Source organism: Rhinoraja longicauda, chromosome 28, assembly GCF_053455715.1.
Source record: "Rhinoraja longicauda isolate Sanriku21f chromosome 28, sRhiLon1.1, whole genome shotgun sequence".
Taxonomy (NCBI): Eukaryota; Metazoa; Chordata; class Chondrichthyes; order Rajiformes; family Arhynchobatidae; genus Rhinoraja; species Rhinoraja longicauda.
The window spans coordinates 8,330,100-8,354,410 of record NC_135980.1 but is presented as its reverse complement, the minus strand read 5'-3'; the positions used below and the strand labels follow the sequence as shown (position 1 = coordinate 8,354,410).

Here is a 24,311-nt window from a genome sequence, read left to right as displayed (position 1 = left end):
CTTTCAACATACGACAGTCCCGCCATTCCGGGAATTAACCTAGTGAACCTATGCTGCACTCCCTCAATAGCAAGAATGTCCTTCCTCAAATTTGCCAGTAACTGATGGTCCGTCCTCCCTTTTAATCTAGAAAAATACCCCCTCCCCGGAACTCCCCCAGAAAATGTGGCATCTAGGCCGGGTGAGTCGGCCTATCTCTTACCTCATTAACCAATTAACCTAAAAAGCTGAACATCTTTGGAGTGTGAGAGGAAGCTGGAGCACCCAGGGAAAATCCATGCAGTCACAGGGAAAATGTACAAACTGCACCCGTAGTTAGGATCGAACCTTGGTTGCCTGGCGCTTTAAGTCAGCAACTTTACCGCTATGCCACCATGCCGCCATGTTGTGGCAGTAATAGTTAAGCTTTTGATCCAATTGGCAGTTCACGACTGATATAAACTGATCTGTAGGTAATTTTAGCCTCAATTCCTCACCCTCTCTCTCTCTCTTTCTGTCACAAAGATCATACAAGCATTTTTAGGCATTTACAGTGAAGATGTTTTTTCCCCAGGTTTCCATTACTAAGAATGTGGGGATAAGATGCACATTATCTTAAATGTGATTTATGGTCAAACATGCTATCTCCTACTTACAGTGGGCATATCTCCAACAACCCTTACCAACGTCTACAGATTCACCATGGAATGCATCCTATCAGGATGTTTCCAAGCCAAGCTGTGAATGCATCCTTTCAGGATGCACAAAGCTGGTTTGGAAACAGCTCTGCCCAAGTCCACAAGACATTGCAGAGAGTTGTGGATGTAGCCCAGTCCATCACACAGACCCGCCTTCCCACCATTGACTCCATCTACACTCACGATGCCTCGGGAAAGTAGCCAACATAATCAAATATCTTTTTCACCCCGGATATTCCGTCTTCTCTGCTCCCCCATCAGGCAGAAGATACGAAAGCTTGAAAACGCATACCGCTGGGCTCATGAACAGTCTTGTCCCCTCTGCATCAGACTGCTGAACGATCCTCCCATTTACTGGGGTGTAGACCCAATCTTCCAGCCTACCTCATTGTGGATGCTGGACCTTTTCTCTGTAAGTGCTACAATGCTGTAACACAATACTCTGCACTCTGGTAGTTTTCTCTTTGCACTACCTGTTGAACTTGTGTATGGCTTGATTGTACACGTGACAATAAGAAAGCAACACCAATAATCATAGATAAAAGAATGAACTGGGTTTCAAGAATGCACTCGTTGATGATGACAGTCATTTTTACTCATTGTTAGCGTTTGTTCTCTGGGTCTGTTTTGTAAACCATTGATCACTATTGGTGATGAGGTCCATTAGAATCAGGCACTCTCTGATTTCATTTTAGATTAGAATCAGCACTCTCTGATTTTCAAGCCGTCATTCTTCCTGTCTGAATCTAGACAGCAAATTAGTTTATTTTGCTTTGGTTTAGTTTATTGTCACATGTACCGAGGTACAGTGAAAAGCACTGAAATGACAGTACTATCAGTTGTTGTGAGTTTTGTGAGCGTGGTATTCCAGCTGCCCATATCTTGCTTCATGTAACACACACTTTAACCCCCTATGAGTGTGTTAAACCCATTTAACACACACATGGGAGGCACTGTGGCGCAACTGGTAGAGCTGCTACATCACTGGGTTAGAGACTCTGGTATGAACCTGACATTGGGCGCTGTCTGCGTAGAGTTTGCAAGTTCCCACTATGACCGCGTGAGTTTCCTTCAGTTTCTTCCCACATGCCAAAGACATGCAGGATTGTAGATTAAATGGCCCCTGTATATTGCCACTAGTGTGTAGGGAGTTTGTAGAACTTGTGTGTGAACAGGTGATCGATGATTGGCGTGGACTTGGTGGGCCAAAGGGCCTGTTTCTACGCTGTATCAGTAAACCGAGCTAAACCAGACTAAACTAAACCAAACTGGTACAATAGCACCATTATCATTTTATTAGTTGCTAATCTGCAGACATGAGTTCAAATCCCATTACAGCAGAACTTAAATATGAAAATTAGTCTGAAGTTTAATAATGACCTTTATCAACAAAGGTGACTATGCTGTTGTACAAACTACTTGGTTCCCTAAGCCATCCTCATTTACGCAAGAGACTGAAGCTGCCAGGCCTTAATTAAATTCGATATGTCGACCAACACTCTACCGAACCTCCCCAGGTGTATGGTAGAGAGTATACTGACTGGTTGCATCACGGCCTGGTCCGGCAATTCGAATGCCCAGGAGTGAAGGAGGCTACACAGATAGTGGTAGACATTGCCCAGTCCATCATGGGTATTGACCTCCCCAGTAGTGAAGGGATCTAGTACGGGTGTCAGGGAGAAGGCAAGAGAACGGGGTTAGGAGGGATCAGCCATGATTGAATGGTGGAGTAGAAGAGATGTGCCAAATGGCCTAATTCTGCTCCCATCACTCATGACCTTATGATCTATAGGAGGCGCTACCTCAAAAACCTAACCAATATCACCAAAGACCCCCATCACCCTGGACATGTTCTCATCTCGCTGCTGCAGTCTGAAAACTGTGACCACCAGGTTCAAGAACAGCTTCTTCCCAGAACGCTTCAGGATCTTGAACACTGCACAACACTAACAATGATCTCAGCAACCATGGTCTTCTTTGGTTGCAGTATGGACTTCAGTTTTGCATTATTATGATTACCTAGTATTGCTGTTGTTAATTTATCGTATTGTTGATTACTATATATTTGTTACTATATGTGTGTTAATGCGTTAATAGGCCTGTTAAGCTGCAGTAAGTAAGAATGTTATTGTTTTGTTGCCAGCACATGTGATAATTAAACACTCTTCTTGATGCTTGACTCTTCGACATGACTTGAAAGCTTACCAATGTGGTTGAGCCTGAACTATCCTTATAAGTGGCCAAACAAGCCACTAACTTGTGAAATAACTGGTTGGCCACTATTTTCTCAAGGTCCTTAATGGATGATAATCAATGCCGGCCTTACTGGCGAGAATTACATTCCAAGACTGAATGAAAAAATGATGACACGCCCTTTCCAGAAAGCAAAACTGCATAGGAACCAGGACCCTCCCTGCCCCAAAGAGATCAACAAATACAGAGTTCCCAGACCAGGGTTGGAGTATTGACCAAACTCGCTGGAGTGAGTTGGTCAGGTCTTTCCAAAAAATGTGCTTGATCCAGTTCTAATCATGTTTCAAGAGTAATTACCATTGTCAACGGACAGGAGAACGTCAAAATCGGAATCAAGGGATTTGGGGAGAAAGCAGGAACGGGGTACTGATTTTGGATGATCAGCCATGGTCATATTCATAAGTGATGGGAGTGGAATTAGGCCGTTCGGCCCATCGAGTCTACTCCGCCATTCAATCATGGCTGATCTATCTCTCCCTCCTAAGCCCATTCTCCTGCCTTCTCCCCAAAACCAGGTGGCGGTGCTGGCTCGAAGGGCAGAATGGCCTCCTCCTGCACCTATTTTCTATGTTTTTAAAACCAAAAAGTCAGTGGATCTGACATTGAACAACAGCTGTGGGCTGTGTTGTTTGGGTAAATGGACGTGGTCACTACTCAAATTTCTGACTTGAAAATTATGGCTGGTGATTTCCACGTCCTGGGCTGAGTTAGCCCTGCAGAAGATCCAGAGCACCTGCAGATGATCCAGAGCACCTGCAGATGATCCAGAGCACCTGCAGATGATCCAGAGCACCTGCAGATGATCCAGAGCACCATGGCTCTTTTCACATTAACACTTGGTACCCTGAGATAACCTACAAGTTCCCGACCCTCTTTCTTTTGCTAATTAGAATCTAATCCTTTCTACATAATTCACAAGTCTGGAGTTCATAACAAACCATGTATTTGTAATTGGTTACAAAGTAAGTTGATCTACCATAATACCTTCCTGTTGTCATGTGCAGCGCACACTGTATTTTATAATCATTGGGTCATAGAGCTGTTTACATGGAAATGTGCTCTTCGGCCCACCTTGTCCATGTCGGCATATTGGGTTAGTCCCATGTGAGTCCATTTGGCCCTTCTGAACTGTTCCTATCTGTCCATATATCTGTCCAAATGTCTTTTGAAAGTTGTAGTTGTATCCACTTCCGCAGCTTCGTCTGGCAGCTCATTGAAAATAAGGATTACCCTCTGAGTGAAGAAAGTGTCCCTTACCACTTCCAACACTTTCTATGGATAACAAGCTTCCTTTAGAACAATGTTATGGTTCTGGGTTTTTATCCATCAATTTCTTCAGTTCATGCTTCAATCAAACTTAGCAGGGTGGCACAATGACGAAGCTGGTAGAGCTGCTGCCTCACAACACCAGAGACCCGGGTTCGATTCTAACCTCCGGTGCTGTCCTTGTGGAGTATGCACGTTCTCCCTGCGACTGCGTGGGTTTCCTCTTTTTAAAAATTATTATCAAAAATTATACTCAATTATTTAAAAACAATATTTACAATACAATAAAACAGAACATAACCCACCACCAGAATACTATACAAACAAATATACCAAAAGAAACTATTATATAATTATATGACAATCCCCATCCAGGATACATCCAATCCCCCGCGGTGCCCAGCGGTCCCGGAAATCCTCCAGGGTGCCCGTGGACAGCGCGTAGTCCCTCTCCAACACCACCCGGGCGCGGATGACACCCCGGAAAAGGGGTGGCATGGGTTTCCTCTGGGTGCTCCGGTTTCCTCCCACGTCCCAAAGACGTGCGGGTTTGTAGGTGAACAGGCTGCAGTAAATTGCCCGCAGTGTGCAGGGAGTGGATGAGGGAGTGGGATGGCACAGAACTAGTGGGAACGGGTGGTCGATGGGTGGCATGGACTCCGTGGGATGAAGCGCCTGGTTCCCTGCTGTATCTCTGAACTAAATTTCTAAACTAAATATGATTTCTAAACTAAATATGAAGCTGATTTCCTCCTACCAGACTATTGTAGTTTCATAATCATGGCCGATCCATTCCTCAGTTCCACTCTAACTGATCCAGCAAGGACGCATTTTTAATCTCATTAGAAATAGCGATCAGAGCAATTATTCCCGTGTGTTTTCAAAACTGTTAATGAAGGAGGACTAAAGCAAACCATTCCTCGTTAACTTCACACAGAGAGTGGTGAGTCTGTGGAATTCTCTGCCACAGAAGGTAGTTGAGGCCAGTTCATTGGCTATATTTAAGAGGGAGTTAGATGTGGCCCTTTTTGCTAAAGGGATCAGGGGGTATGGAGAGAAGGCAGGTACAGGCTACTGAGCTGGATGATCAGCCATGATCATTTTGAATGGCGGTGCAGGCTCGAAGGGCCGAATGGCCTACTCCTGCACCTATTTTCTATGTTTCTATGTTTCTAACTAACCCTGTAACCTCTGGTTCATGTTATACGTCCATTATTAGCAGTGCCACCATCTGACCACAATCGGACAAGTTTAATTCCATTTTATTGCATGGATTTCCCAGATATCTTTCCTGTGGTTGCGGGCATCACAATCTTGAAATCCACCCATCAATACCTCTGCCCACTGATTTAAGATGAATGAGGAATGATGAAAGAGAATTCAGATTCTCTTTTTAACTATAACGGGCGATGAATTTTCCAATCTTCTTGGAATTGTACTTCACGATTCCACGCATACTTTTCATATATCAGCAGTGAGGAATGGTAAACAATTCAGCCAGGCTTACCCGGTCTTTTTATTTGTGAAATGTTCCAAATTTCAGTGCCAGACTTCATTGGGAAATATTTGTTTTGGTGCAAGTACAATTGTATTAAAAACATCTTTAAGTGCGCTTTAATTATAGAATGAGAGAGAGGGGAAAAAACCCCACAATATGATGTCCACCTGTTTGTCTGGCTACTGAGTGCGGCCTATTTTTGTCTTTTAAATACGCTTGCCTCTAATGCTCCCGGGCTGTTTAGTGAAGCAACACAAAGCCGTTTCAGAACTCTTTGTTGTTATGCATTTCGGCTTCTGGTGAGCCGGGGCAAGAAAACTAGTTAAATGTTCCTGGCTTTGAAATAAAAGCTGTAACATGGTCGAAACATAAGAGTGACTCTGCTCCTTCCAAAAGGAAACAGGCCTTCGCAGAAAAAAAAAGACTGGGTATAAGATCAATCAACCGTCTCTGACCTGATGGCCTGACAGGGCCTTTTGTCAGGTTTCAAATACTGTGTGGTCTATAGAATAAAGCTCTGACTAGGCTCCTTTTTGACCCCAAAGTGCTCACCTGAGAGTGCCTTTAACAATAGCTCCCAGTTATATTCAATGAGTGTACAAAAAAGAGTAAAAGGCTTATTAATTGTACAGATTAAAGGGCAGCCCCAAAGTCCTCTAAGGCTTTAGTAAGCTTTTCCTGTGCTGGCCCCATCTCCACAGCCCAGTTAGTACAATACTGCATGGGAACTCATCAAATCCTACTGTGGCCTTCCCCTGATTGACATACCTTTTCAATTATTTCACAGTTTGCTCAGTTATAAATGGAGAGGGCCTGCTTCTAAGACATCTTTTCATGTTGACTCTGCATTTGAGGCTAATGACCGTGACTAGCACCTTTGATCTGGGACTCTGTGCCCCATGCTGGCTGCACTTGTGTAGGCTTAAGGTCTACCTTCCCATTACAACACGCCTTTCTCATTCTGGCCCTGCAGTGGTGATCTGGCACAGTTAAATGTGAACAAAAGCCTTTCTTCACCCCTTGGATTTTTCTTTGGGTGGGGGCTGGGGGTGTGTGTTGGGTTGTGTGTGTGTGGGGGGGGGGGGGGATGGGGGAGGGGGGGTGGTTGAGTGTTGGTTTTGTGTAGGGGAGAGGAATCTGTAGATGCAGCAAACTATATTTTGTATCCCTTTCTGATCTAGGACTTCCTTCAGAAGTTGAAACAATTGCTAAGAATAACTGCTCTGAAAAGTCAAACAGAACTCGGAATTTCAAGTCTTGGCAAACAGGGAGGCACGGTGGCGCAGCGGTAGAGTTGCTGCCTTACAGCGCTTGCAGCGCCAGAGACCCAGGTTCGATCCCGACTACGGATGCTGTTCTGTACGGAGTTTGTACGTTCTCCCCGTGATCGCGTGGGTTTCCTCCGAAATCTTTGGTTTCCTCCCACACTCCAAAGATGTACAGGTTTGAAGGTTAATTGGCTTTGGTTTAAGTGTAAATTGTCACTGGAATGTGTAGGAAAGTGTTAATGTGCAGGGATCGTTGCTCGGTGTGGACTCGGTGGGCCGAAGGGCCTGTTTCCACACTGTATGTCTAAAACTAAAAAACTATAAAACTAAACAAAAATGACATTGATATTGGTAAAGCATCACACTAGCATATAGGATATCATACACTGAGATCCATTTAAAAGGTGCAAGATGGCACTATTTGTGCACTGGTTCAGTGTGGTCTACTATCTTACACACTTATACTTAGCATGATTGTGCCTAATGTATAGTTGGAAAGTCAATGAACTAAAGTAAAAAAAGAATTTCACTGGGCATGGGACAATAAAGTTTCATTGAACCATTAAAACAATTTCCAATGCAACTGATAAAATGATAGCAAACTTCCAAAAGAGGCAGTCTTTCATAGGGGTAGCCTTTGTTGCCACTCTTAAAGGTATTTTGAGATGAAAAAAAATCATTTCCCTGTCTCTTGACTATGTTCCCCACATTTATTTAATTGTTTGTCTTTCATTCCATTGGTGCAAAACTCTGTGTCAATAGTTTTAATGAGCTTGCACAAGGCAGGACGTTCAGTGTATTGGTTTATACTTCCTCTGCCTGTTTTCAAAACACTCATCAAACTATTTATTTTGAACTACACATCTCCCATGGCACTCTGAAAAGTGATTTAGAGGGTTGATTCTTCACCGTGCTATCTTACTCTTGTAAACATTTACCCATCATTAATCTTCCTTTCCTCCCGAAATGTCCCGTCGTTTTTGCAGCTGCCTGTCCTTTACAGCTCTGTCTCCAGTTGGATTGTAGAAAAACAACACAAACCACAACACGAATGACATGCAGTGATTATGACTATGGTTCCAAGGGTAGGTTTATTCAATGTGTGCGTACATGCTGCCGCATGGAAGCTTCTCGTCGTACCTGTACCTCAATGTACTTGGCAATAATCTCGACTTGATTTGACAGAGAGACAGTACTCCATCCAGACAGAGATTAATTTCAACAAGTTCCTTACAGGGAACATAAACCGGTACAGCACAGGAACGGGCCACATTGTCTGTGCCAAACACGATGCCAATTTAAATGAATCTAATCCACCAGGTGATCCATATCCCTCCCTACATATCCATATCCATATCCATGTTTCTAACTCAAATCTATTAATCCTAAATGCCACGATCATATTTGCTTCCAAAACCGCACCCCACAGAGCATTCCAGGCACCCACCACTCTCTGCGCAAGACCACTCTCTCCACACATGACCTTTAAACTTTGCCCCTCTCACCTTAGAGCTGTGCCCTCTATATAAGCAAATGAGTAATTCTGTAAAAAACATGCTGCTTAGTCCTGCAAGGACAGATATATGCCTCAAAAGAAGGGTCTTGACCCGAAACGTCACCCATTCCTTCTCTCCTGAGATGCTGCCTGACCTGCTGAATTACTCCAGCTTTTTGTGAATAAATGCCTCAAAATAAAGGTGTGTTAAAATATTTTCATTGGATTAGTTTCTTTGACATATGAATGAAATAAGCATTCCAACTGTTGTACCTGAACATCTGTTCTCAGAAATAGTTTGATTAACTGCCCCTCTAACATGCTGTTGTTATTTTAAGTTTTAGTTTAGTTTAATTTAGTTTAGTTTGGTTTAATTTAGAAATAGAGCACAGAATCAGGCCCTTTGGCCCACCGAGTCCACGCCAATCAGCGATTTCCACACATTATCCTACACACACTAGGGACAATTTTGCATTTGCACTAAGCCAATTAATCTACAAACCTGGACGTCTTTGGAGCGTGGAAGGAAACTGGAGATCCTGGAGAAAAGCCACGCAGGTCACGGGGAGAACGTACAAACTCCGTTCACATAGCACCCATAGTCAGGAACGAACCCAGGTCTCTGGCGCTGTAAGGCAGCAACTCTAATGCTGCACCACCATGTCGCCCTGGTTGTTGAACTTCTATTTTATTTCTTATTAATAGAAAATAACACTTGCTTCTCTTTTGTAACCGGCTCTCTTTCCTCATTGAATATGGAAACTGTGACAAGACACTGAAGAAAGACAAATATACTGCTGTTCCTGGAAACTGGAAACTTGGGAATTATAAACAATAGACAATAGACAATAGACAATAGACAATAGGTGCAGGAGTAGGTCATTCAGCCCTTCGAGCCAGCACCGCCATTCAATGCGATCATGGCTGATCACTCTCAATCAGTACCCCGTTCCTGCCTTCTCCCCATACCCCCTCACACCACTATCCTTAAGAGCTCTATCCAGCTCTCTCTTGAAAGCATCCAACGAACTGGCCTCCACTGCCTTCTGAGGCAGAGAATTCCACACCTTCACCACTCTCTGACTGAAAAAGTTCTTCCTCATCTCCATTCTAAATGGCCTACCCCTTATTCTTAAACTGTGGCCCCTTGTTCTGGACTCCCCCAACATTGGGAACATGTTTCCTGCCTCTAATGTGTCCAATCCCCTAATTATCTTATATGTTTCAATAAGATCCCCCCTCATCCTTCTAAATTCCTGTGTATACAAGCCTAATTGCTCCAGCCTTTCAACATACGACAGTCCCGCCATTCCGGGAATTAACCTAGTGAACCTATGTTGCACGCCCTCAATAGCAAGAATATCCTTCCTCAAATTTGGAGACCAAAACTGCACACAATACTCCAGGTGCGGTCTCACCAGGGCCCGGTACAACTGTAGAAGGACCTCTTTGCTCCTATACTCAACTCCTCTTGTTACGAAGGCCAACATTCCATTGGCTTTCTTCACTGCCTGCTGTACCTGCATGCTTCCTTTCAGTGACTGATGCACTAGGACACCCAGATCTCGTTGAACATCCCCTCTTCCTAACTTGACACCATTCAGATAATAATCTGCCTTTCTATTCTTACTTCCAAAGTGAATAACCTCTCACACTTATCTACATTAAACTGCATCTGCCATGTATCCGCCCACTCACACAACCTGTCCAAGTCACCCTGCAGCCTTATTGCATCTTCCTCACAATTCACACTACCCCCCAGCTTAGTATCATCTGCAATGCCACCCATGTCATCAGCAAAATAATTAGAAATCACTCTAGCTTTACTTTGTTGCACTTTCTTAATAAATACCAAGTGTTGCTACTTTGGTGACCATCAAACATAACTCAGAACATCATATCCTGACAAACAAAAATAACATTGATTAAGTGATAGTTATACAGCATAAAAACAGTCCCTTCAACCAAATTTGTCCATGCTGACCAGATGGGCGGCACGGTAGCGCAGCGGTAGAGTTGCTGCTTTACAGCGAATGCAGCTCCGGAGACTCAGGTTCGATCCTGACTACGGGTGCTGCACTGTAAGGAGTTTGTACGTTCTCCCCGTGACCTGCGTGGGTTTTCTCCGAGATCTTCGGTTTCCTCCCACACTCCAAAGACGTACAGGTATGTAGGTTAATTGGCTGGGTAAATGTAAAAATTGTCCCTAGTGGGTGTAGGATAGTGTTAATGTACGGGGATCATTGGGCGGCACGGACTTGGTGGGCCGAAAAGGCCTGTTTCCGGCTGTATATATATGATATGATATGATATGCCCCTTCTGAGCTAGTCCCATTTGCCTGTGATTGGCCCATATTCCTCTAAACCTTTCCTATCTATGTACCTGTCCAAATGTCCAATAAATGTTTTTAGATTTTTTTTAGTTTTAGAGATACAGCACGGAAACAGGCCCTTCGGCCCACCAAGTCTGCGCCGCCCAGCGATCCCCGCACACTAACACTATCTTATACCCACTAGGGACAATTTTTACATATTACCAGTCAATTAACCTACATACCTGTACGTCTTTGGAGTGTGGGAGGAAACCGAAGATCTCGGAGAAAACCCACGCAGGTCACGGGGAGAACGTACAAACTCCGTACAGACGGCGCCCGTAGTCAGGATCGAGCCTGAGTCTCCGGCGTTGCATTCGCTGTAAGGCAGCAACTCTACCGCTGCGCCACCGTGCTGTTATTGCATCTGCCACAACTACTTCCTCTGGATGCTGGTTCCATATATTAACCACCCTCTGTGTGGAAAATATTGCCCCTCAGGTTTCAATGAAAACGCTTCCCTCTCACTTTAAACCTATGCCCTCAAACAGACTATATTCATCCGCTCGTGGTTTATACACCTCCATAAGATCACTCCTCTGACTCCTGCATTCCAATGAATAAAGTCCTAACCTGCCCAACCTCTCCTTACAGCTCAGAACCTCGAGGCCTGGAGTGTCCTTAACATCATGATCTGGATTTCAATAAACCTTCTGACTATTACAGAGCAGATCGTTCATCGAGAATCATTTAAAAGGATCTCACATCCAATTCAGGCAAACAAGAGCTCTCCATAAAAAATGTTCCACTAAAGACAATCTATCAACAGTGGTAGCTTTCAATACCACATTTATCCTGTTACTGTATTTTTGAGGAGGTAAGTAGGCATTTAGCGATGAAGAAACAACAATATTCTTACCACTGTATATGGAAACTGTGCTAAAACTCTGAAGGAAAACGAATATGATGTTCCAGGGAACTGTAAACCTGAGTATAGAACAAAGAACTGCAGATATCGGTTTATACCAAATCTAGACTCAAAAGTGCTGGAGTAACTCAGCGGGTCAGGCAGCATCTCTGGAGAAAATGGACATGGGATTTTTGTGGGTCGGGATCCTCCTTCAGAAGTTGAGTCCCGACCTGAATCGTCACTCATCCTTTCTCTCCAGAAATGCCGTCTGACCCGAGTTATTTCACCACTTTGTGTCTCATCTGTAAACTTGAGAACTATAACCAATGCCGTTGACATCATCAGCAAAATGAAATTAGATGGCAGAAATCTGACCATCAGAACAGAGTTGTCCAACAATTCATCGCTAGTTGGTAGCACTAATATGCGGTATAGATGTAAATTGCCCCTGAAATACGACTGTCTTTAGCAGGCAAATAACAGTGATATGATGTAGTGCACTTAGCACTATCTACCAATGATAAACATCTATTCAAGTCGTTAATAGGTTAATCATAAAACAGTAGATCTTGTTTGACAAATCTACTCCACTAGATATGAATTAATCAAGAATCATTCAGATTTTTATATAAATCCAGACTTTTGTAAATATTAAAGACTTCTTTGTAATCAATCGATTGATTGAAAGGTAAAGCATGAAAACAGGCCCTTCAGTCCATGCCGACCATCGACACCCCTTCACACTATGTTATCCCACTTCCACATCCACTCCCTGCATCCACTGCGTGCAATTTAGGGAGGCAAATTAACCTACAAACCCGCATGTCTTTAGTTTGTGGAGGAAACTGGAGCACCCGGGGAAGTCCCACATGGTCACAGGGAAAAGGTGCAAACTTCACACAGCCAATGCCTGAGGTCAGGATCGAACTCAGTCTATGGTGTTGTGAGGCAGCGGTGCTCTACCAGCTGTGCCACTGTGTCACCCTTGCTGGAAGATCTATATCTTCAAATAAATGGATAATTAACTATTTAAATTAGACATGAAATGCAGCTTCTAAACAGAGAAGCCTCAGTGTGGCAGGACTTGAATGCCTTACACTGGAATTTAGAAGGATGAGAGGGGATCTTATCGAAACATATAAGATTATTAAGGGGTTGGACACGTTAGAGGCAGGAAACATGTTCCCAATGTTGGGGGAGTCCAGAACAAGGGGCCACAGTTTAAGAATAAGGGGTAGGCCATTTAGAACGGAGATGAGGAAAACATTTTCAGTCAGAGAGTTGTAAATCTGTGGAATTCTCTGCCTCAGAAGGCAGAAGTGTCCAATTCACTGAATGCGTTCAAGAGAGAACTAGATAGAGCTCTTAAGGATAGCAGAGTCAGGGGGTATGGGGAGAAGGCAGGAACGAGATACTGATTGAGAATGATCAGCCATGATCACATTGAATGGAGGTGCTGGCTCAAAGGGCCGAATGGCCTACTCCTGCACTTATTGTCTATTATCTATTGTCTCAATGTCCCAAGACAGTTGAGAAATATATCAGGTGCAGGAGGGTGATCAAGGAGAGACTGGGAGGCTGGGAGAAACTGTACCAGGAGGAACGCAGCGAATCAGCCAGCATCCAAGGTGGGAAATGGATAGACATTATCTCAGGTCAGGACCCATCTTCTGAAAGAGTGGGTCTGCTTAGAGACCAAAGAAGTAACCCATCTGTAGAGCCAGGTCCTTAATGAATGGAGAGGAATTCACCAAGTAGAAGGACATGGAGATAGAGAGGTTAATGCACTATATCTGAGCCAAATGTGATGCCAAGATAAACTAATTTCATCTTCCTGCACGTGATCCATATCCCTCCATTCTCCGAGGGGCACATCGATAATCTGGAGCAGTATTAAGAAGCAGGAGGTGGTAGATGTCATGGAACACATTAGGGCTGATAAACCCCCACGGCCAGATAAGGCCTCTCCCTGGTTGCTATGGGCAGCAAGGGAGGAGGTAGCTGGGGCACTGATGAAACTTTTGCAACTGTGTTACTCACAGATAATATGCTAGAAGATGAGGACAGCCAATGTGATCACTAATGTGTTATTTATGAAGCAATAGGATACTAGATACTAGAGGAGGCAAAGATACTAGAGGAGCAAGATAGACCACTCGACCCTAAAAAACGCAGTATGTCATGGCGCCATTTTAGTAGGCAGAAACTTGCAGAAACATTTAAAAAGAAAAATGACAAAAATCTGTGAATTGATAGATGAGATATATTCTGCATTTTAATGGTATCATCACACATACTGTTCTCCCAAAACACTGATTACACTGTGAGAGGCATAACGGTTTTGCCTACTAAAATGGCGGACGTTAAGCTCCTTTGCGTACTACACTTCAGTATAGGCGAATTCAACGGAGTGGTTCATCTTGTTCCTCTAGTATCTTTGATCACAGGCCAGTGAACCTAACATCAGTGATAGCGAAATTATTGGGGGAAATCCTATGGGATGGGATGGGATGTAAATTTGGGGCTGATCAGGAAAAGTCACCATGGCTTAATACAAAGGAAATCTTAGATAGACACAAAATGCTGAAGTAACTCAGCGGGGCAGGCAGCATCTCTGGAGAAAAGGAATAGGTGAGGTTTTCGGTGGGAACCCTTCTTCAGATTCTTGTCCCCACTAATTTGTTTAAAGTAGTCACAAAGTGCTGGAGTAACTCAACTGGCCAGGCAGCATCTTAGGAGAAAAGTGTGAAGGGAAGAGAAGGGTTCTGATCCGAAACCACCTATTCCTTTTCTCCAAAGATGCTGTCTGACACGTTGAGTTACTCCAGCATTTTGTGTCTATCTTCGGTTCAGATTAGGAAAAGGGGAGGTGCAACGAGACCTGGGTATGCTTGTACATCAGCCACTGAAAGTAAGCATGCAGGTACATCAGGCAGTGATGAAAGCTAATGGCATGTTGGCCTTCATTGCGAGAGGATTTGAGTTTAGGAGCAAGGAGGTTCTACTGTAGTTGTACATGGCCCTGCTGAGACCGCACCTGGAGTATTGTGTGCAATTTTGGTCTCCTAATTTGAGGAAGGACATTATTGTTATTGAGGGAGTGCAGTGTAGGTTCACCAGGTTAATTCCTGGGATGAAGGGACTGACATATTATGAAAGAATGGGTCGACTGGGCTTGTATTCACTGGAATTTAGGATGAAAGGGGATCTTATAGAAACATATAAAATTCTTAAAGGATTGGACAAGATAGATGCAGGAAAAATGTTCCCGATGTTGGGGGAGTTCAGAACCAGGGGTCACAGTTTAAGAATAAGGGGTAGGCCATTTAGGATTGAGATGAGGAAAAACCTCTTCACCCAGAGAGTTGTGAATCTGTGGAATTCTCTGCCATAGGAGGCCAATTCACGTGATGTTTTCAAGAGAGAGTTAGATTTAGCTCTAAGGGCTAAAGGAATCAAGGGATATGGGGAGAAAGTATTGATTTTAGATAATCAGCCATGACCATATTGAATGGCAGTGCTGCCTCCAAAGGGCCGAATGGCCTACTCCTGCACCTATTTTTCTGTGTTTTTGTATGTTGTATGAGGTGAATAAGAAGATTGAAGATGGGAGGATAATAGATGTTATCTACATCAACATTAGTCAGCCATTTGGTGGGTTTGTTAGGCTGGTCTAGAAGATTAAGGCACATAGGGTCCAAGATGAGCTATGTAATTAGATCCATAATTGGCTTGGTGATAGGAGGCACAGGGTAGTGACAGAAAATTGCTTTTCTGACCGAATAATGTGTACCACAGGGATCAGTGTTGGAACTCTTTTTTTGCAATATATATTAATGGCTTGGATATATGATTAATAAGTTTAAGTTTAGGTCTAAGTTTATTACTGTCATGTGTACCAAGGCACAGTGAAAATCGTTATGCATGTTAGCCATAAAGATCAGGTATACTATACATGAATACAATCAAATCAAACTCAAGCACAATAGTTAGAGCAAAGGGAAAGGTGCAGAGTGCAGAATATAGTTCTCAGCATTGTAACGCATCAGTTCCGTAGACAAAGTCCATGTCCACAATGGGATAGAGATTAATCAGAAAGTAGTCTAGCTTATGGATAGCCGGATAATAGAGGGGACAGAGCTGTTTCTGAGTCTGGTGGTGTGCGCTTTTTGAGCCAAATTTTGTGAATGACCAAAAGTTACTGGTGTGATGGATAGCATGAAAGCTGTAGCAAAATAGAGATCAAATGGAAAGTTGGGCAGAGGAATTAGATCCTGGCAAGTGTGAGGTGATGCATTTTGGGAAGTCAAATGAAGGTCGGTTATGTACAGTAAATGGTAAGGTGCTAAGGAAGATTGAGGAACAGGGTAACCTTAGGATTCAAGGTAATTGCTCCCTCAAAGAGACAGCATTGGTGGACAGAGTGGTGAAGAAGGCATATGACATGTTTAGTTTCATGGAAGCCGGGATGTTATATTGCAACTGTACAAAACACTCGTTAAGTCACACTTGGAGGAATGTGGGCAATTCAGGGTGCCACACCATGGGAGGGATGTGATTGTACTGGAAAGAGTGCAGAGAAGATTGTCCAGGATGTTGACACAAGGAACTGCGGATGCTGGAATCTTGCGAAGCACATAAAGTGTTGGAATAATTCATTGGGTCAGGCAGCACCTCTGGAGCGCATGGATAGGCGACCTTTAGGCTGCTAGAAAACTGAAGAAGGATCCCAAGCCAAAACGTCACCTACCCATGTCCTCCAGCCCCACTGGGTTACTCCAACACTTTGTGTTCTTCACCGTGATGTTGCCTGGATTGGAGGACTATATTTATGGGGTGGGTTGGGTATATTTATTGGATAGGTTGGGCTTGTTTTCCCTGGACTAAAGAAGGCTGAGGAGCGACCTGATAGAGGTATACAAAACTATAAGGGGCACAGATAGGGTAGCTAGTCGGAAACTTTCTATTGTGGTAGGTTATCATAAAACAAGACGGCATACGTTCAAGGTGAGAAGAAGGGGTTCTAAAGGGGATTTGAGGGGAGGGCTTTTTTTACATAGAGAGTAGTTGATATCTAGAGCTCGCTACCAGAGGAGGTGGTGGATCATTTACAGTGACCATGCTTAAGATTTGTTTTGAAATGCACTTAAATTGGCAAGGTATAGAAAGATGTAGACCTAATGCAGTCACAAGGGGTTAGTGGAAGTGGGCAAAACGGTCAGCATGGATATGATGGGCAGAAGGGCCTGTGTCTATGCTGCATGACTCCATGTCACTAAATGGCCTTGGAAACACAAATGCTTTCAGTCCATCAGGATAGGTAATAATAAGTATACACAAGGACGATGGTTTATAAGTCATTTTATAAGACGATGGTCAGGCAGCATCTCTGGAGAACATGGGTAGGTGACGTTTCGGGTTGGTTCCCTTCTACACACTGACTGTGATGGGGGAGGGGGGGTAGGATCAAGCTGGAAGAGAGGAGGAGCAGGACCAAGTCTTTATCAGTTTCCAGGCCCCCAATCCCTCATCTTTATTAGCAGTCTGAAGAAGGGTTCCGACCCAAAACGTCACCTATTTATTTTCTTCAGAGATGTTGCCTGAACCGCTGAGTTACTCCAGCATTTTGTGCCTATCTCTGGTGAGTAATAGGTGGATACAGGTGATGGGGAAAGGGGGGGGGGGGGGGGGGGGGGGTGGTTGGATAGGCAGATGATTGCCGAAGGTCAGAGATGAAAAGACAAAAGGTGTGAGGTAAGGATAGAAGATGAGATGATTGTGAAGGAATACAAGCAGAAGAGGACGGGGAGGGAAATGGGTTCAAACACTTTCTGTGTTTGCCAGTGGCAGCATTGTCAGGGAGTGGTGTTAGGGGGCGATTTAAATAGCACTCATTAAGTGAACCCAGTGTGGGATATGATGTAGAACAAGACCAACATGCAATAGGGAGGATGATTTGCCACCTTAAGTATCAGCAATGTGCTGTGCAGTGCAGCCCACAGAGTGGTCATTGCCTCATCTGTTATTTAATATGGAAAAGCTGTGGAAGGAAAGTAAATGGAGACACAAACTAAATGGAAAACATGACTCCGAGAGCTGACACACGAGCCAAGTTATATAAATGAGGGAGGAGTTGGAGGTGGTGCTAATGTCACAGAGGGGCATCGATGCACTTTGGAAAACGGGAGTGCTGAGAGGAGGGGAAAACTAAATTGAACCAGAAATTCCCTGCTGCAGCGCTCTGGATACACCTGGAAACAGGAAGGCATTGGAACATACAAACATACAAACGCACGAATTAAGAGCAGGTGTAAGCCCTTGATCTTGCTCTTGCTATTTAATACGATCATCACTGATTGAGCCATAGAGTTGTACACCATTGAAGCAGGCCCTTTCAGCCCACCTTATCCATCCCAACCAAGTTGGCATATTGGGCTGGTCTACCCTCTCAATGTGGTAGGTGCCCCAGAAGTCATTCTCCCATCTAGCCCCCTCTCACCTTAAGCCTTTGTCCTCCAGTTCTGGCTTGGGGGAAAAAGACTGTAAGCATTCACCTTATCCATGCCCCTCATGATCTTGTACACCTTAATAAGGTCACCCCTCAGCCTCCAAATCTTCTTTAAATCTTCCAGATGGAAAATTGAGGAGCACAATGTGATCAAGAAGAGAAGTGCTATAGTAACCAAAACCAGTTCTGTTAATTGCAAGTGTAATCAATATAATAATCTGTCATCTTCTACTATGACAACCCTCAAATATTCCATGTTAGACGCGGCACGTTTGGGTAATATAGATAGACAATATCAGTGAATTATCATGTCTGAATTGAGGCAGCACAGTGGCACAGTAGTAGAATTGTTGGAGACGAGGGTCGATCCTGACTACAGGTACTGCCTGTACGGAGTTTGCACATTCTCCCTGTAACCGCAAGGTTTTTCTCTGGGTGCTCCGGTTTCCTCAAACACTTCAAAGGTGTACAGGTTTGTAGGTTGATTGGCTCCTATCAATTGTAAATTGTCCCTTGTGTGTAGGATAGTGCCAATGTACGAGGTGATCGCTGGTCGGCGCGCATTCGGTGGGCCGAAGGGCCTGTTTCCATGCTGTATCTCTAAAGTCTAAATTCTCTGCAAACTATTTCAATAAAGTCAAACTCTGACTATGTATTGATCAGTGCATTAACCTCTTCACATTATTGAAAGCTATCTTCATTCTTTTGCATGATATGGAAATGTATTGGACATTTCTAAATCATCTTACACTTGCTGGAGGGCAGTTAAAATGTAACCCATTGCTAAGGGTCTGGGGTCACATATCGATCAAATTTATAAGGACTTAATTGGCAATAAAAATTCTGTAGTTTTGTGGTTGCAGTTATTCCTTAATCTCTTTATTCAAGAATAATTTACTTAACTGAATATAAATTCCCCAGCTACCATGGTGGGATTTGAACTCATGCCTCTAGTTGGTTAGTGCAAACCACTGGAGCAATTTAATCACTCAGCAACCATACTCCTATATATTTGAGGTTGTACAGATACTTAAACCAATAAACATCCCAACTTGTTGGCAGGAGAGCTCCGTAGTTATTTAGAAGACTAGACCAAGTGGACCCGTTGGGCCCAAACCTCTCCTGCATTGGTGCAACACCCTCTCCTCCCCATTCCCCCTCCCCCTCCCCTTCCCTCCCCTCTCCCCCTCCCCTCTCTCCCCTCTCCCTCCCCTCTCCCCCCTCCCCCTCCCTCCCTCCTCCCCTCCCCCTCCCCTCCCCCAGCCCCCCTCCCCCTTCCCCCTCCCCTCCCCCTCCCCCTCCCCTTCCCCTCCCCCCCACTCCATCCCCCTCAACCCCCCTTATCCTCCCTCCTCCCTCCCTCCACCCCCCTCTCCCCTCCCTCCCTAGGAGATAGATTTAAACTTTAAAATGTGAATAACTTTAAAAATATAACACCGATTTCAATGAAACCTCTTCCATTAGCACCAAAGGGGTGATGGTGAGTAAGGTGGGCCTAAAAGTGTTGCGCTATCGTGTACCATTTTGGCTGTAGTTCAGGAACAAACAAACAAACAAACAAACAAACAAACAAACAAGAGTTTTAGTATATAGATCGCAGATGCTGACTGGAGTTTGAAATATTCTCTCCATGGATTAATTTTGGGAACAGGCCTAGCCTGTCACATGTTAAAACACAAGAGCTTACAGATCTTCCAACCTGTTCAACAAGATCATGGATTCAACTTTACTGCATGATCATCATGACCTTTCATTCCATCGGAGTTTAATGTCAATCCCACCTGTCTTGAATGTACTGTATCACTCAGCCTCCTCTGAGAGAGATGACCTTTGTGACCCATTTCAGTCTTCAGTGGGTGACCCATTATCTGAAGCTGTACCCTTAAGTTCTAAATCTGCACACCAGGGAATACATTGTCCCAGCATTTATATTGTCGAGCCCTTTCTTACTTCATTAACATCACTCCTCCAACCTTCAGTATGTAAAGGTCAAACCTTCTCATCTTCCCAGCAAGATAATCCCTTTGTATCGGCAATCAATCAAATGTTTAACTAGCCATTCCCAAATTCAAGTCCATGAGAGTCATCGCTTTTACAGTTGTACTGAAGTAATTAAACAGTAGCCGTAGGTATTCTCAATGGACACGTCCCACCTTACCAAATGTGCCCATGTGAAAGATTACCTGTAAGAAACGATACTGATCCCTTGGACCTTGGGGGAACCTTCAGAGTTAGTGCTGTTGACTAGGACTTGGCAATGCAGGCGGTCCCTGGTTATGTTGGGGTTTCTTTCCTGAGAACTGCCCAAAAGTCGATTACTCCATCAGTCAGTGATGTCCATATTGCTCTACATAACACTTGTTATAATTCATTGAATAATCACGCTAACACTAGAAGGGTGGAACGGTGGTACAGCGGTAGAGTTGCTGCCTTACAGTGTCATATACGTGGTTTCGATCCTGACCACAGGTGCTGTCTGTACAGAGTTTGTACATTCTCTCCGTGACCGGCGTGGGTTTTTACTCCGGGAGCTCCTGTTTCCATCCACATTCCAAAGAGCTACATGTTTGTAGGCTAATTGGCTTGATAAAATTGTACATTGTGTGTATGGGATAGTGTTGGTGTGTAGGGGTCGCTGGTTGGCACAAACTCGGTGGGCCAAAGGGCCTGTTTCTGCGCTGTCTCTCTAAACTAAACTAGCCATAATTAAATAAACGGAATATATGTGGACTCAAAGGACTGCAAATGCTGGTTTACAAAAAAAGATACAAAGTGCTGAAGTAACTCAACGGGTAAGGCAGCATCTCTGGAGGTCATGAACAGGCGATGTTTTGGGTTGACTGAGACATTGCCTATCCACATTCTCCAGAGATGCTGGCTGATTTGCAGAGTGATTCCGGCACTTTGTGTCTTTAATAATGGAATATATACCGTATGCAACGATTAATGAATAGCACAAAAGATTTTAATGTTATTATTACTGATGAGAAAAATGTTGGGAAAAGTCAGGTCATTCGTAATCCTGGGAACTGCTTGTGTGTTGTGGACAATGAATATGAGAATAGTTGTTACCTGCTAATTCAAAATTACCCGTTCCCCTCAGTAGCCTTAACTAATTGGGTCAGATGCCCGAAGGCAAATAATGTACTGTTTTTAAAAAATAAAACTGTTGTATAAAAAGTATTTGACAATATGTGAATGGTACAGTTTCCAAACCATTATGAAGAAACACGGAACTGCAGACGTTGGTTTACAAAAGAAGACACAAAATGTTGGAGTAACTCAGCAAGTCTGGCAGCATTTCTGGAGACCATGGATGGGTGATGTTTTGGGTCGGGATCCTTTTTCAGACTGATTTTTAGGTTGGGGGGGGGTGAAGGGAATTGGAAGATAAGAGGGGCAGGACAAAACCTGGGAGGTAGTGGGTTGATTTTTTGATGGTTGTTCAAAGACCAGAGATTAAATGACAGAAGATGTGAGATAAGTATTGGAGAATTGCAAATTGTGAAGCTAGAGGAGGGAATGTAGGTGTTGGGGGAGGGTGGAACAGCATCTCTGGAGAGAAGTTATAGATGATGTTTCGGGTCGAGACCTTTCATCAGACCCTATTCCATTTCTCCTGAGATGCTACCTGACCCGCTGAGTTACTCCAGCATGTCATGTCTATCTTTGGTGTAAAACAGCATCTGCAGTCCCTTCTTACACACTTTAGAAACCTTGATTAGGAACATAATTATTACCATACCAATAGCAATGGGGAGAAAGTATAACACTTTAATAGCTTCCATAATTCGGCAGACCGATTCACTGCAAATTCCTGCAACCCAACGGAGAGTATATAACTTTTCTCTATCATCAATACAAAATAAACAGCATCCCTCAGTTAGTTGGTGATTTAATAATATTTCCATCGAGTTGGCCTTAAATAGATTTAGCATCGCTCCAAAGGGCAGTGGATTGGAATAATGTTTTAGTTGGCTCATTGCTACCACTTCAAAGTGATCAGTATTGCTCAATCGCTGCAGAACAGACACTGTTAAGAGGAGTGGTGTCATATCAACACATCAATAATATATCAAGGGCATGGTAGGAGAGGAAAGCCAAAGACCGCTTTTGAAAAAACCAAAGACCAAACCTCTGAATACCCAACTCTTAAAGCATTGCACCAATGGCTATCAATGCAGAGAAGCCAAGAGATTAAATTGCATCATATTTCTTCAGCACAATGTAAACCAGAATTAAATCACAAACACAACCTTTTCTGGGTCAAATCATGCCAATGGTGAAACTCAACTATGCACTTCCTGCCGTGAGTCGCCTTTACAATTCATAGAGTCACAGAGTCATAGAGTGATACAGTGTGGAAACTGGCCCTTCAGCCCAACTTGTTCATGGTGACCAACATGCCCCATCTACACTGGTCCCAACTGCCTGCATTTGGCCCATATCCCTATCCTATCTATGTACCGGTCTAAATGTTTCTTAAACATTGTGATGGTACATGCCTCAACCATTTCCTGGGGCAGCTTGTTCCTTATACCTACCACCCTTTGTGTAAAAATGTTGCCTCTCAGGTTCTCCCTCAGGTTCCTATTAAGTCTTTCCTTCCCCCTCACCTTAAACTTATGTTCTCTAGTTCTCGATTCCACAACACAACCTGGAGGCCGACCACAAACTTGATGGTGTTTGAGTTTAAGTTTAGTTTATTGTCACGTGTACCGAGGTACAGTGAAAAACTTTTGTTGCGTGCTAACCAGTCAGTGGAAAGACAATACATGATTACAATCGAGCCATCCACAGTCTACAGATACTTTATAAAGGGAATAACATGAATAATGTTTAGTGCAAGATAAAGCCAGTAAAGTCTGATCAAAGATAGTCCAAGGGTCTCCAAAAAAAGTTGATGGTAGTTCAGGACTGCTCTCTATTTGTTGGTAGGATGGTTCAGTTGCCTGATAATAGCTGGGAAGAAACTGTCCCTGAATCTGGAGGTGTGCATTTTCACACTTATATACCTTTTGCCCGATCGGAGAGGGTGGAAGAGGGAGTGGCCAGGGTGCGACTCGTTCTTGATTACGCTGTTTAAAAAAAAATTCTGTGTGAAAGATTCCCATTCAGAAACAGTATATGCAAATAATACTTTTTGACACAAGGTCTGTCAAATGCGGCCAACTTGCAAATTATTTCACATGCCCTTTGGCAGAAGTCCTTGTATTTTACAGATCTTCAGATTTCATCTTCTTGGCTGAAGAAGGGTCTCGACCCGAAACGTCACCCATTCCTTCTCTCCTGAGATGCTGCCTGACCCGCTGAGTTACTCCAGCATTTTGTGATACCTTTGATTTGAACCAGCATCTGCAGTTATTTTCCTACTCATCTTGTGAAGATGCTCACTGACTGCTGCAAGAGGGTTTGCCTTAAATGCTGGGTTCTCAATGGTAACTTTGAATTGGGCAACTTCTTCTTCTATGAATTTCCGTTTTTGAGCTTGCTTCATCCTACTGCACTGTATCCTTTCTGGTTTCTTCTTTGCATGGCTCTTTGATTTATTGACCATTGAACTGTTGCTTTCACTGATCAATTCTGTCAACTTTGGCAGCGCATCAGAAAGTGGCTGCGTGTCTCCCACAACAGGGGCAGATTTTGGTTTCTCTCGGTCTTTCTTCTTCTGTTTTGCCAGTTTGATCATCTCGATTTTGTGAAGCGCTGCTGGCCTTGCCAAGGAAGTGTGAAGTATAAATGGAATTAATGGAAGGGAGGCTGGTCTGGGCTGCATCCACAGTAAGCACGGTGCAAGTTTTTCTCATTGGCACTGTTTAAAACGGCACAGACTTGAATGAACCTGAAATGGGACTTTTACACTCTGAGCCACATACAGTTAATGAAAGAGTTAGTATATAACCTAGCATCTGGTAGATCTGATAAGCACTTTCATCTGGCATGTTTGACTGATAAGACCTAGCTCCAATTGGGAAGAATCAATGTTCCTGCTGCAGGCCTGTTATCAATGGCTCTGTGATAATTAAAGTCATCACGCAATGGGAACACAAAACATCTCTCCCTGGGGTAATAAGAAAACAGTTAAAGTGCCTTATCAGGAAAATCTGCCACAGTGATTTCCTCA

At 43.7% G+C, this 24,311-nt stretch overlaps 2 protein-coding genes across 2 annotated transcripts in view; both read right to left on the bottom strand.

The window, feature by feature from the left end:
- The window catches only part of fgf22 (fibroblast growth factor 22), a 130,396-nt gene that overhangs the window by 20,258 nt on the left and 85,827 nt on the right, over positions 1–24,311 (bottom strand). The gene's annotated exons all lie outside the window — the stretch shown is intronic.
- On the bottom strand, positions 23,502–23,963 carry LOC144607423 (ribosome biogenesis protein SLX9 homolog). Its single transcript, XM_078424282.1, has one exon. It carries the CDS (start codon positions 23,961–23,963, stop codon positions 23,502–23,504), a length of 462 nt encoding a protein of 153 aa, XP_078280408.1.